Here is a 13651-nt window from a genome sequence, read left to right on the forward strand (position 1 = left end):
CACTGCAGGATTAGCCCTTGTGCTATCCTAGGCACTTTAACATTGCGAGTTGGGTCATCTAGACCCACTAGACAGTGCGCTAAACCTTTTTTCTTCAATTATTTGTGATCTTCACTGGTGTCCATGGATTACATGAAATCTTTCCACCTTTATCCACCTTTGTCATGGTAGGGAGAACACGTCAATGTAAGGGTGGGCTCATCTAAGATAGCACAAGGGTTAGTCATGTGCTGCTGTGCCATCTGCTTTTGGACTCCTCTGCTGTGCTGGTAGCCCGGTTAGAGTCTGGCTGTGATCATGACCTGTTGGTCCCTGGTCTGACTCCCCGGGTGCTGACAAAAGTAACAACAGTCCACAATTGGCCCTGTTTTTTCTTAACTTGGGACAAATTCTTTACAAAAAAATGAAAATAATAAAATAAATATAAAAACAAAACAGAATGCTTGTTTTTTAAAAAGAAATTCAGGTTGATCCATTATTTGACAGGTTTTTCAAACGTTTTAGCACAAGGTACTGCTTATGTTTCTACTAAGTTGATCCACAAGAGGGACAATTAAACATGCATCTCATGTTTGGACTAATTTGTGCAGTTTAGCACAGAATAGTTACAAAAATTAAGTAATTGAGCTTTACTTAACCCTTGTGCTATCTTAGATGACCCCACCCTTACATTGACGTGTTCTCCCTACCATGGCAAAGGTGGATAAAGGGTAAGAAGATTTCATGTAATCCATGGACACCAGTGAAGATCATAAATCATTGAAGAAAAAAGGTTCAGAGCACTGTCTAGTGGGTCTAGATGACCCAACTCACAATATTAAAGAGCCTAAGATAGCACAAGGGTTACAGTGGGACCAGATGTAAAGATGTTTATGGAAATTCATATTATGTATGTGTGCTAAATAAACCATTGCCCCCTGCTGGCTGATTCCGTTGTGCAACTCAGAAAAGCAACAAATCTTGACAATGCAGATGTGACAATAAGATTTGTCTAAAATATATTTTTTCTCCTAGGTATAATTATTACATTCAGATAAGATAAAGGAGTGTGTGTGAAAACAGCACCCATATTTTTGAAAAAAAAAATGATTTCACAGACAACCAGAGCATTTTTAGGTCAATTTAATATTGCAACTCGCATTTTAAAGACAGCGTCTAAAAATGGATAGACCACCCACAGAGAAAGCAAAGGCAATGAGCTGCGGTTGGAACAGACCTTCATCACTATTCAGAAATTTACCACATAGACAGAAAATAAGTCCAGTGAAAAAGTCTTAAGATAGTCTGCTTAATGCAAGTCACATCCCTCACAAATACTTAATGTACAAGTAACTAAAAGACCAGAAATGATCATTTCAGCTTCCTGCTGAATAGCAACTTTCAGGTTAGCACTTTGTCATGTAGCATTTACATACAGCCAAAAATGAAAAATAATTTAATATGAGTACCAGATGGAGTCATTAACTATAAAGAAATACACATAAATTATGTTAAACATTCAAATACTTTCCAAAATAAGTATTTTCTTGATTTTTATCAACAGAATGGAAAAAAACAAACCTTAGTTTTTAAAAATATTAGGAATAAGGAGAACATTTGTTCTATTGTTGTTTTTCTGGCTCAAAGCAGGCACTAAGACACCATAATTATGTGATGTGGCTTTCAAAATCACTTTTGTAGGCCTTTCTCTCTGCTTCAAACTTATCATTCCAGGATTTAACAACTAAGAAAATTATACAAATTTGTGAAAAATCTCTATTACGACCAAACCAGTAAAAAGGTTCTCTTTAGCATAAAAGGTCTCTGTGATGTGCTTTTGGGTGTACAGTCATTTTTAGCAAAAATACATCCTGCTGTCTACAGAAAAAAGGTAGATTTTAGTCCTAACATCTCAATGTTGAATGTTTTTCTTACAAATGCATCTTATAAAGTTGATTTAATGGGCTTTCATCTCTGTTTCTGAACATTGAACAGACATCTGCCTGAACCTGTTGTCCAAAACTCAACTCAGTCTTTAATGTTTAATTCACAAACACATTATGCTTGAAATTATTAAATAACTCTGACAAGTTTTCTGTTAGAGCATCACATTCATGTTGGGCTTGATTCTTGATAAACGTGAACAAAGAATTAAGCCTCAGTGTCTCCTTTAATGTCAGAAGCAATCAAAAGAGCAAGAGTTTTTTTTTTTAGGTTTTTTTCTTTTTTACAAATGAGAAATAAAAATCTTAACCTTAATATAATATTTTGCAAGCAAGAGAGGAATGTCACTGTCAATACATAAATACATTTACAATACCTACAACTTTTAAAAATATGTTGTCACTCCAAAATAACACTTAGATAAACATTTAAGATACAACATATACAATAAAAGTAAAATTAGAGACAAACTGTAACACATTGTGACATGGGCATTTAATATACATTTGGTAACATATACATTATTATTTTAACTTTTTTTCTTCATCATCTTATATACTGTAGCTGGAGTTAATGGTTGGACAAGTGCATAGCAAAATAGAAGATCATTTGGCCAAGTTAAAGAGCCACAAAGAAGACGGACAAAACTGCTTTAGAAAAGAACATTTAAAAAGATCTTTTAAGGCAAATCTCATTTAAAATTGGCATAGTCTGAAAAAATGTCAACAAAGTCTTGTACCACCCTGTAGCAGAAATCATATTGCTCCTGCAGGAAAAAAAAAAAACAGAGGGAGAGATAAGATGATAGGCAATGAAATAAAAAATTCGGAATTTTTCGGTTTACAGGAGAAAGCTTACCACAGTTTGGACCATATGAGGTCTCTGCATGCGTAAACTCTTCACAGTCTGAAACACGTCCATCAGGCCTTCTGCTTTGACTCGTTCCAAGATATTACTCAGTGCAATGAACGTACCTGTTCGCCCTGCACCCGCACTGCAGCGCGAAAAAAAAACTTTCAGGAACAAAAGGTACTCAACTCTCAGACATATGCTGTTTAATATAAGGAGCCGCTACCTGCAGTGTACGACAATGGGATGGTTCCCAGACTGCTGTTGCTGTTTCTGCACGGAGGCGATGATGTCAATCATGCCTTTCCCCTCGGCAGGGATGCCGACCTCTGGCCACCCATGGAAATGAAAGTGCCTGATCGTCCTCGTCTGCTTCTCCTGTGAGAAGAAATGTCCTAATAAGTGAAATTATGACACCAATGGAGGATCATTTATCAGCAGTCCAAGAAAAGGAGGCGAGCTTTCAGTGCTTGATCTGTGCGACTGATGATAGTTGGACTTTCTGGGAGGCAGGGATGTACTGCCAAGTTCCAGAAAAACTGATGTGGGTCTAAGGTAATAAAATACACATGGGATGGGAGTCTCTCATGTCAAAACTATTTATCAGAAGCCAAAAATATTTTAAGCAAAAACTTTCTATTAGTTTGGGAAAATTCCTGTAAAGACCTTAACAACAGAAACAGTTCCACGAATTATAATTTACTTTGAATGTATAAGTAGGACATGTACACAGATGAATGAAAAGTGTTGATTTGGAGACAGCGCTGTTGTTAGAAGCCAATACTATTATACTAATGATGGTATGATAACGAGCTGTTCTATGTGTCACCTAAATGTAAAAACGGACCAGTTTAAAGTATTTTCACGGACCAGACTTTAAGACTTAGGAGGGAAATAAAACAAAACTAATTCATAGGACATTAATAAAAAACGCTACTTCATAAAAATAATAACAGAACTAAATCCACTGTGTTTCAGCAGTGTCTTTGTATCATTACAGAGCCCATGTTACACCAAAAACTGTGACCTGTCAGATGTGCTGAATCCTTCCGCCCCCTTCACCTGTGAGAGCTACAGCTTTAATGTTAATGATGTATAACATAAAAACTAATATATATATATATTTTTTCATTTCAATTTCGGCTCAATGTGTGGAGGTATTACAGTTATTTACCAGTCTAAACTACCAAAAGGAATTCAGAATATTTTCCTTTAGTTTCTAGCTTATCCACAGGATATTTTGTCAATTCTATGCATGTTCTGCAAAATTTGAAAACCTTAGAATGTATTTGTAAAATCAATGTTATGTCTTTAATTGGAACTGATCAAGAAATTTAGCATTCTGCTTATTTATGCTTTTTTTTTAAACTTGAAAGCTTTTGCTTTAATCGTGTTCCTTCAGTGCATCTGTTATGTTTAAAGTATGATAGGAAATTAACATTTAAATCTAAACCAACTGCTGATGGTTACACATTTCTCTTATGAGTAGAGTGTTCAAATTTGACAAATAGTTATTTGGATTATATTATGATATATTTTGTTATCGTCTGATATGAAAAAAACTATATTGTTATATAAAAAATTCTATATCACCCAGCCTTACTGACAGATAGGGCAAGGATTTGCTTACCGGAACAAAGGTGAGTACCAGGTCTCGTAGGCTAAAGGTTTCACACAGAGTGTCTCCCTTCAGCTCCACAATGTAATTTCCATAGGTGACCGAGTCATCTGTGGGCCAGTACTGGAAACATTTGTCCTGCAAAAGACACACAAAAGAGCCCAGAGAAGCTTATTTTTAAAGACGCTTTGTCTAAAATATATATTTTTTAAAAAGGTAATGGAGGTATTGGAAATTACAGCTCACCTGCTCCCTCTCCTGGAGCTCAGTGAGCATGACAATGGAGTGACATTTCCACTCCCACACCATCCTCCAAAAGTCCTCCACAGTGTGAGACAGAGGGCCCTGTGTGGCGATGAAGTAGTCCTTCTGTCTGTATCCCTAATTCACCACAAAAAATGTATTCATTTAGTCATTAAATGTATACAAACTCCTAAATATCTAAAAACTTCAACAAGAAAAACTTACATCTATAAATGATGCATTGATATAATCTGTGAACTCCTGACCTCGTCTCATTGAGAGTATAACTCTATTGAAGTCATCTAAAGTGGACAAAAAGCATAAAAACATGCACATGATGGACATTTTCCATAAAGTGACTAACAAAAAAAACAGTTCCTAAATCCCTTACACGGAATTATTTGAAGAACTCGGTTCTTCTTCATGTTGGCAGGGAGATTCCCCGTTCTCATGTTCTCCTTCATTATTCGCATGTTGGTCAGTTTCTGAGTAGAAATCAAAAAAAGAATTGCCCATGTGTTAGGTTTGAATGTAAACTGACCTTTGCTCAAACAAATCATATAATTAGCTTGTCTGAATTTTTTAATTTTTACAGCAATACTTAATTTTTTCTAGACGTATTCTGTTATTCATCTGTAACTGTGAAAGGCAAATGATCAGCAGTTTTCAATTCCTGCTTAAATGAACTAATTTTGTAAGTAAAAAATATCAAAAATCATTTTGGAGAAACAGAATAAAAATAACTACTTATTCCACAAAACAGTATTTCCAAGTAAATGGTATTTCCTCAAAAAAAAAACCCACATGACATCAAATTGGGACATGATAAATTGTGAAACTAAGAGGCTTTATTAGCATCTCCTATACGTGCGAATCACTTCAACTAATCCCAGTGTGGAATCTAAATTCGTACTTTAAATTCTTCCTCCAGGCCGACCCGGTCACCGTCTGCAAAGGTGTTGTGCAGTTTGTGCAGATGTCCTTCTAGAGTGGACACGTCCAACTCTGTGTCTCCATAGAGGTAGTATTCAAGCAGGGCCTGGTAGACAAATGAGTACTGCATCTGCAGAGAGATTATTTGATGGGCACATTTGTGTCAAATACAACGGGATTATCAGTGATTCAGGAAGAAAACAGTCAAACCCTGACTCACATCTGTCTGGATGAGCTGCGACCGCTGCTCTCGTATCCTAGAAACGAAGCCAAACACGTCGACTTTCTGCTCGGCGTGCATCATGTCAATCATTGCATCTATGACAATAAAGGTTCCTGTTCTCCCAACACCGGCGCTGGAGACACGCAAACAAAGAGCACACAGAGTAAGCACATTGCTCAGCTAATACCTAAAAATATTGGACGGCAAGAGGCAAAAAAAAGGAACCTCTGTGCTTGAAAACATATGTTTCGTCATAGTAAGCCAAAATATTTGTTTGCTAAGGAACACTCTTGAGGAAATCAGAGGATTCCAGTTAACACACATTCAGTTTTGTGAGCCCAGCATTTTGTACCTGCAATGGACCACAATAGGCCCAGAAAAGGGCGGATTCACTGCCTTGACCTTTTTGAGGAACTTTAGCATGCCGATGGGGGAGAAAGGAACACCGAAGTCCGGCCAGCTGGTAAAGTGAAGCTGAGTGACCAGACGCGGAGTCTTAGCGGCCTCGCTGGCTTGCTGCACAAACACAAAAGGGAAGGCAGAGTTTTACCTCATTTCTGAATGTTGTTAAATAAAAAATAATAATAATTTCTGTGAAGAGAGAATTATAAATTTTAAGCTCATGGGAAGCTTGAACATACATATTGTACACAGAACTTTCGAATGGTGTAGTCCACCAGGACAGTGAAGTCTTCAACGGCCACCCTCACATTCCCATAAGTCCAACACCCCTGATCTGGCCAGTATTGGTAACACTTGTCCTGCAGAGAAACAACATACAGAAATCATAAACTAAAAAAAAAACAAGCTTTTCATAACATATTCAATGACTTTTTATAGAATAAAATAAATAGCAGTAATGCACAGGTTCAGCAAAGCTGACATGCCCATGCTTGTGCTTCAATTTCACAGCCAATCAGTCTCCTTTAGGAGTGAGAGAGGGCTGAAAACACTCAATAAGGAGCTCTGCTGGGTGATTACCACACTGCTTTTGAGGACTTAATTACACATTACACAGCCATTGATTTCAACCCATTCACACACTGATTTTAAATGGCCGCCAGTCCTCCTCTTATTGATCCTTTTCCACTTTTCTCCTTCTCTTTTTCTTCGGTCCTGATTCACAACAGAACCGTTGTAATTACAGCAAAGCAGCAGGTGTTAGCAGAGATTAGAGGTGGAGGATGAGGAGTTGAAGTGATACCACTACTAGACTCCTGTTATCAAAATCGAATTTGTGAAGCTGTATTGTGTATCAGGAGGGGAGGTGACCTTACAATATATGATTTTGTAAAAAAAAAAATCTGTAAACTGCAAAAAGCTTAGTGAACAAAAAAACAATGCACCTCTTTTCTTTCTTTTAAATTTGTCAGCATGACAACAGTTGCCACCTTCTGCTCCCAAACCATCCTCCAGAAATCGGCAACGGTGTCTTCCTTTGGACCTAAAATGACAAATAAACCAACAAAAAAATAAGGAATAAATATAGCTTTTTCTTTTTAATAAAACATAAATGAAAATTACATTTTTTCTTCAGAAATACCAATTAAGTTTACCTTGTGCAGCTATGAATTTGTTTTTTTCAGTGTAACCCTAGTAAAAAATAAAAGTCAATAAATGAAAACAATTTCACTAAATATTTACGACAAAATATGAGTGTCAAACTTTGTAAAATGTGCTCAATTATTTCTACAAATGCTGTCAGAATCCTAGACAATAAAGAAAGAACTCACATCAACAAAAGAGGCATTCACATAGTCTGAACAGGGGTTTCCATCCAGTTGACTCAGCACCACTCTGGAATTATCATCTATAATTAAACACAACAGTAAATGTCAATATGAAATATAACAAAATGCTAGTTTTGTGAAAAGCAAAGACCAGAAAAAATACTGAAAAACCCTGACCAAATAGTTGAACTTATTTGTCCTTTTTTTCTATTACTGAGAGATAGGAGGATTTTTTTTTTCACACATCACAGGAAGCTGCATACAGTAGCGCAGCAGACGGGCTTATAGCAAAGGCAACACAAGTTTTGTTTATTTTGACCCTAAAGTATATAAATATTTGCAGAGGTCTTTCGCACTATCATGCTTATTTTCAGTGACTGAAAATAAGTCCTAACTAACCCATAAATAAAAATATGCAGTGACACATAACTGTTTTTAAATTATATAACTATTTGATTTCATTTAGTTTTAGACCCTTAAGTCAATGCTTACAATTATTAAAACATGAAAATGTTGTAATCGCAGAGGGTAAAAAGGCAAACAGATGACCAAAGTGCATGTGAACTGTAACCTGGGGGAGGTGTAAAAACCATTTTGCTTGTACAGGAAACTGTGCTTGGTTTGACTCGAGACCAAAGTTGTGCAAAAACGAAAGTAAACTCACAGGGAAGGATGTTGGGGTATCGGTTTTTCTCCTTGTTTTCATTCTTGTTGGCTTCCTCATATGTCCCTTGGACACTACCTGACGGTAACGACTGCAAGACAAAGTTTCACGCTTTAGACAGGACACCTTATTAGCAGCGAACAACAACTGAATAAATAATTTTGATCATTCATGTACTTCCTCTACTATCTGTGGACCAGTCATCCATCAAAGTAAAACAGTTTCGACTTCCTTTTTGTATACTGACGAACAGTTCAAACCGATTCAAACTTTTAAGCGATTAAAATAAGCAACAAGACATGCATTATTTTGAGTATCTGCTTCACACCGGACACAAATAGAAGAAAGGTACTTTTTTATTTGGTAGTGTGAATGACAACAGTATGTGTCATGGAATAAATGGCGCCTCTTGCTCATGTGAATTTCCTTGATAAAAATGAACACATATTGTACATATTGTATCATGACTACGTACCATGTAAAATCAGCAAGATAATAACTTGTTGTTACATCAAAAACACTTTTATTCTTTTCTACATCATATTCGACGTTGGAGTATGGAGTAATATAAGGTGTAAAATTGATTTCTGCTTATTTTTCTATTTGGTAATAAATGTTACTATAAATCAATGCTTCAATACTAACAAAATGGAAACAAGAGTAACACACACCTCAACCCATAATGTAAAAATTTCTCAAACTCCAACTTCTAATACTACTTTTAAAACTTTGTACAAGTTTATATCAAATTTTAAAAACGAAGCAAAAGAGATAAACTTACAATGTACTCCTCCCTGAAGAGTTTTCCATCATCAGCTGAACGGAGTCTGTACTCTTCCTCGAGTTGCTCAACTGGGATGGGGGTGTAGGTCTTTGAGGATGATTGGGATCTTGGCAGAAGGACCACCGTTTGTTGTTCTGTTGAGATTTAATGGTAATGACATCACTTCTGCTGCTTTCTTGGTGTGGTTGACATGGATGAGTTGTTGTTTGTATTCACATAAATATATACATCAGTGTCGTACTGACCTGCTAATTAACCGCCAACTCAAATAATCAATTACTTGTAGTTTTACTATATTTATAAAGCCAATGTCTGTACAACACTGCCCTAAATGCATTCAACCGATTTCAAAGCATTTTTATTAATTGATATGAAGCAGGATAATAGAATTTTCACTACTGTTACTCTCATTTTCGTTTGATTTTCCCTTCCTTCATATGTTTATTTTAAAACATAGCTATTTCAAACACTCTTCTTTCAGGCTGTGACCTCAAGAGCCACAGTCTTGGTTTTCTTTCCAACCTCTTGGTACTTCTTCTTGGCAAAAAAAGACCTGATCAAGTAAACTATAGGTAAGGCAAGAATGTATGGCAACCCAGATGCTCTTGAGACCTGGAGTTTGACCCCCCTCCACTGTTTGCTTGGCTGGTAGTTTTAACTATAGAACCCAATCCTAAATGCAATTACATTTGTGCTCTGATTGGGATTCACTCAGTTACAATCACACCAGTTTGGGTTAGAGATTCAGAAACTTCTACACTGCATGATGGCACTTTGGTACATGCTTGCCCACACCTGTGAAGCATTTAAAGGTCACAAGCAGGAACCCCAGGGCAGAAACCCTTTCCATCACCCTTCAGAGGCACTTTGTTAATGCTCACAACAGTCCGGAAAAATGCAGAAGGTGTTAGTACCACTTAGCTACTTATACCACCACCCTGTATACCTGACCTTTTGGTATAGTGATGCATAACGACTCTGGACTGTCTCCAGTCTCTAAAACACAGCAAATACAGCACCACATCACATCAATTAGAACAGGAAGGAACACAATCAGATTTTGCCTTGGGCTTGCTTTAGAAAAGTAGAATTTTTTAGTATTATTTAAAAATATATATTTTTTGCTCCTCCCAAATAATATTTAAACATAACCAAGAATTACCGAGATCTTACATTACATGATCACTCTGTTAAAGGACATATAGATCCTTCCAAAAATTCTGTTTTCCATTTATGAATCACCACAAATAAGTAAACCTCACAAATCTAGAGTGTAAATCAAACCCTATAAAAGACAAATTGCTTCAGCTTCAGAGATTAAGAAAAACGTTCTCGGATCACTCCAAAGTATCTGAGAATCAACAGCAGCCCCTCCTAGTTCTTTAACATTTTCTGCATAGCCTTTATTAATCTTGACACTAATTAGGTCTCTTTTACTTTTTTTTAGTGTTTATAAGTAAGAACTGCTTTGCTTTTTGCAAACTAACAGTAGCTTTACTTGGAGAACAAGCAAAAACAAAAGGCATAGACGATTGTGATGATGGCTTCTACAGTTTTTTTTTTTTTTTTTTTTTCATGTGAGCTTCAGGAAATCTCGCATAAGACCGCCTGCAGATGCAACAATTTCTCAGACAATATGTAAGTTGTCTTACCTTGTTCCTCCGAGATGCCATTTGGTACTTTCTTGTCAACTGCTGTGACAACTACTTTCCTTTGGTTTTTTAACCTTAAAATGCAAAAGAAAACACAAGTTACAAAATAACAATACAAAAATATTTATTAGGGATACAACACGCTTTCTACGAAAGGACGACATTGATCTTTCCTACCATCTGAAACTTGAGGTGGTTTTTTTCATTAGTTGATGTCCTTAAAGGTAGTGTAAAAGTCAAAATATGACACACAACTGGAACTTTACTCCCTTAAGTTGCCTGCGAAGCTCTACATTCACCGCCTGCCCCGTTCTCACTGAACATGCGAGGGAGTCAGCTTGCCGAGCTTCCTAGCTGGGCCCCGCCTCGGTGACTAAAAGGAGGAAGTGTTTGTCACCCACAGCTCTGCCCCGGAGGCTGGTTTAGCACAAGTCGGCAAAAACGCACATGGTGCAAAAATGAAGTAACTGAGACTGTCCCGGGTTTCTTTTATTTTTTTCATTTATTTGTTGTTGTTCCTTTTTTTTTTTTTACCTGAGGAAATACCAGACCAGCAGTGCAATGATGATCAGCAGCAAGAGCACGACCAGCACAGTGGGAAGGATGTGGTGGTTGGAGGATGTAACATCTTCTGAGGAATAAAATCAAGGGGGAGGGAGAGGTCAGGGAGTAACGCCAACAAAGAGGCAGGAAGAACGGGCAAGGCCAGCAATATACACACATGCAAATGCCTAGCTGCTATCCAGTGTGCAATGCACAAACTGATTAAATAAATACTTGGCAAAACCAAATACCTTCTGAGTTCTTTTCAGACCACAGAGCCAATTTATTAACTCGCCTCAGCAGTATTTTGTCAACACAGATAAGCATCATCCTTATTTCTTTAGTCGGCATATTATATGTAACAGAAAATTAGAGGCTCTAAAGATAGAGATTTGGCTTGAAGTAAGTTACAAAGTTAGTTATTAGATCTGGTTATGAAAGTTTGCAATAAGCTGTAAATTACTGGGCAGGGCTGCTGAGCTTCATTGTGATCTGGTAATAACAAAGCTGTAGAAAAGGCTATTATTATGCAGGTGCATTCACAGCAGAAGATATGCTCTAATCATATCTCTGCAAAAAGGGATGACTGCAAGGAGCAGGAATTTGTTGTTGTCACGCGTTCTGCAGTCAGGCTCACATGTCGAAGTGAAACTGGCCTTGTCCTTACCTTTTGTTTGGTTGCCATTGCTTGTCGAATTGGATGTTGTTGTGGCTACCACCAGAAACACAAGAGGCACCATTGTGTCTGCGGGAAAACAAAATGAAGGAGGATATTAAATTTAGAAGCAGGCATTTCTGCAATCAAGATGCACGAGAAGACGGTGGCCGGATAATATCTCTATTCAGGGTGTACAAAAGCGTTTGACAGATCTGACGCATGCTCGCTCGTTCATGACTGGAGTTTTCAGGAATGCGCTCCTCGGTGCAAAGTTCACAAGGACACAATGGAACAACACACTCATATCCTGGCCATTTATTAGTGCAGTCATAAATCTCAAGCGCAGTTCTGAACATGTCCATTTGATGGCGCAATGCTTTCGTTTTTGAACAATTGGGCTGCTTATAATAGTATGTTTTACATCAAAGAAGAAAAGAAAAATAGGTTAAAACATTTAAAACTGATTGCTAATTTAAATTGTAGCCATTTATTTTATTGAAGCGCGATTTTAATTACTATTTGAGAAATGCTTTAACTACCTGTGTTCATATTATTATCAGTAAGGAAAAAAAGTAATCACTAAGTTCGCCTGATCCAGCTGATAGCAGCTGTTTTCCTTCAGCTATTTCAGTAGCAATGCCATGCCGGAACACACAGGATTTCCAGGATATTGCTTGTGTAAGATTTTGGAGTGTTTTGCTTTGGAAGTCTGAAAACACCAGCACAGCACAAATACTAGCAAAACTATTCTAAAAATAAGCATTCAAACTAATTTCAGCTGTTAAACACATCTTTTCTTTTTCAGTTTTTCTTTCCTTTCCTTCAATTACACAGAAACACTCACACAAATCCCCATCATTTGAATCGACTTTAATGAGAGTGGTCATCTTGTCATTTTTAGAGCAGTTTTCAGTTGTTCACTCCTTAAATCGAGTTTTAACAGCTCTGCTGTTTGCAGCTTTAAACACTGTTTCTTCTGAAGAATTCAAGGAGCTGGAATGCACCAACAGCGACCACTGAAAAGGTTGCAGGTGTGCTAGCGTGGGTGTCTGCTAGATTGCAGCTGCAGAGGAAAGAAAGCCGAGGCCAAGAGCTTAGTCAATGAAGATACTGTTCAAGCGTCCACGTTGTGCCGCAGTGTCCTGCTCCGCGTCCAAGCGGGACACCGGGGGAATGTGCAGGCAGCCAACCAAAGACAGCCATTGCAGCAGAGAGAGAAGGAGCAGAAGGTCCAGCTCAATAATAGTTCCAGGAGCGATTAATAAACCCTGACATGTCAGGACCAAACCATGTGGGAATGACTGATGAGGGAATTCTAATGAGAAGATAGGAGGAGCACCTCTCCCTGCTGTGCTTTATCTCCTCCTTTGCTGCTAAAATGTGACCAGCTTGCAAGAGAGTGTGAGCATCCTTAAGGCAGGACTATTTGTGTTGTGGTTTATGTGAACATTTGGAATTCCAAATGTTTGTTTGGTTTTTAATGCATGCAACAACTCAACATCCAGCCCAGCGCTTATAGCTTGGCCTATGGCTAAATCTTGCAGCTTAGATTTGTTGCTTTTTAAGCATCTCCCAGATCTTTACCTTCTCCGCCACTGGAGATACCACTCCGCCATGTTTCTCTGGTTTCCTGCCTGCCTTTTTGAGCGCCTCTGAGAATATCTCTTACTTTCCTCCCTTTGTCCAGCACTCTTTCATTCTTTTGGAAATCCTTTGGTGCAGTTTCCTTCAGCAACATAAATCAGTCTAGACGACTTTTCTTGCATCTTTTAATTTTTGCCTTCATTTAAATGGGTCAGACTTGACTACAACAGCTATCACTGCATTGTGA

The 13651-nt window shown here is 37.6% G+C and overlaps 1 protein-coding gene across 10 annotated transcripts in view; it reads right to left on the reverse strand.

Moving 5' to 3' along the window:
* Positions 1-1106: 1106 nt before the first annotated feature.
* The window catches only part of ptprea (protein tyrosine phosphatase receptor type Ea), a 52305-nt gene continuing 39760 nt past the window's right edge, over positions 1107-13651 (reverse strand). For 3 of the 10 annotated variants that reach the window (XM_020712356.3, XM_020712357.3, XM_078937858.1), the window contains 20 exons: positions 11830-11907; positions 11154-11250; positions 10620-10693; positions 9919-9963; positions 8965-9101; positions 8184-8274; positions 7523-7599; positions 7346-7382; positions 7136-7233; positions 6431-6550; positions 6142-6305; positions 5787-5922; positions 5547-5696; positions 5025-5118; positions 4859-4935; positions 4637-4771; positions 4403-4528; positions 2999-3150; positions 2782-2917; positions 1107-2689 (listed from right to left, as the gene is read on the reverse strand). In XM_020712356.3, the coding sequence (XP_020568015.1) occupies positions 2615-2689; positions 2782-2917; positions 2999-3150; positions 4403-4528; positions 4637-4771; positions 4859-4935; positions 5025-5118; positions 5547-5696; positions 5787-5922; positions 6142-6305; positions 6431-6550; positions 7136-7233; positions 7346-7382; positions 7523-7599; positions 8184-8274; positions 8965-9101; positions 9919-9963; positions 10620-10693; positions 11154-11250; positions 11830-11902 (2094 nt within the window). In that variant the 5' untranslated portion in view covers positions 11903-11907 and the 3' untranslated portion in view covers positions 1107-2614. Of the gene's footprint in view, positions 2690-2781; positions 2918-2998; positions 3151-4402; positions 4529-4636; positions 4772-4858; positions 4936-5024; positions 5119-5546; positions 5697-5786; positions 5923-6141; positions 6306-6430; positions 6551-7135; positions 7234-7345; positions 7383-7522; positions 7600-8183; positions 8275-8964; positions 9102-9918; positions 9964-10619; positions 10694-10796; positions 10973-11153; positions 11251-11829; positions 11908-13651 lie in introns of those variants that run through there. The other 7 variants (XM_020712358.3, XM_020712359.3, XM_004080448.4 and 4 more) reach the window with 5 other exon arrangements.

This window comes from Oryzias latipes, chromosome 19 (genome assembly GCF_053564925.1).
Source record: "Oryzias latipes strain Hd-rR chromosome 19, Olatipes_Hd-rR_3.1".
Lineage (NCBI taxonomy): Eukaryota > Metazoa > Chordata > Actinopteri > Beloniformes > Adrianichthyidae > Oryzias > Oryzias latipes.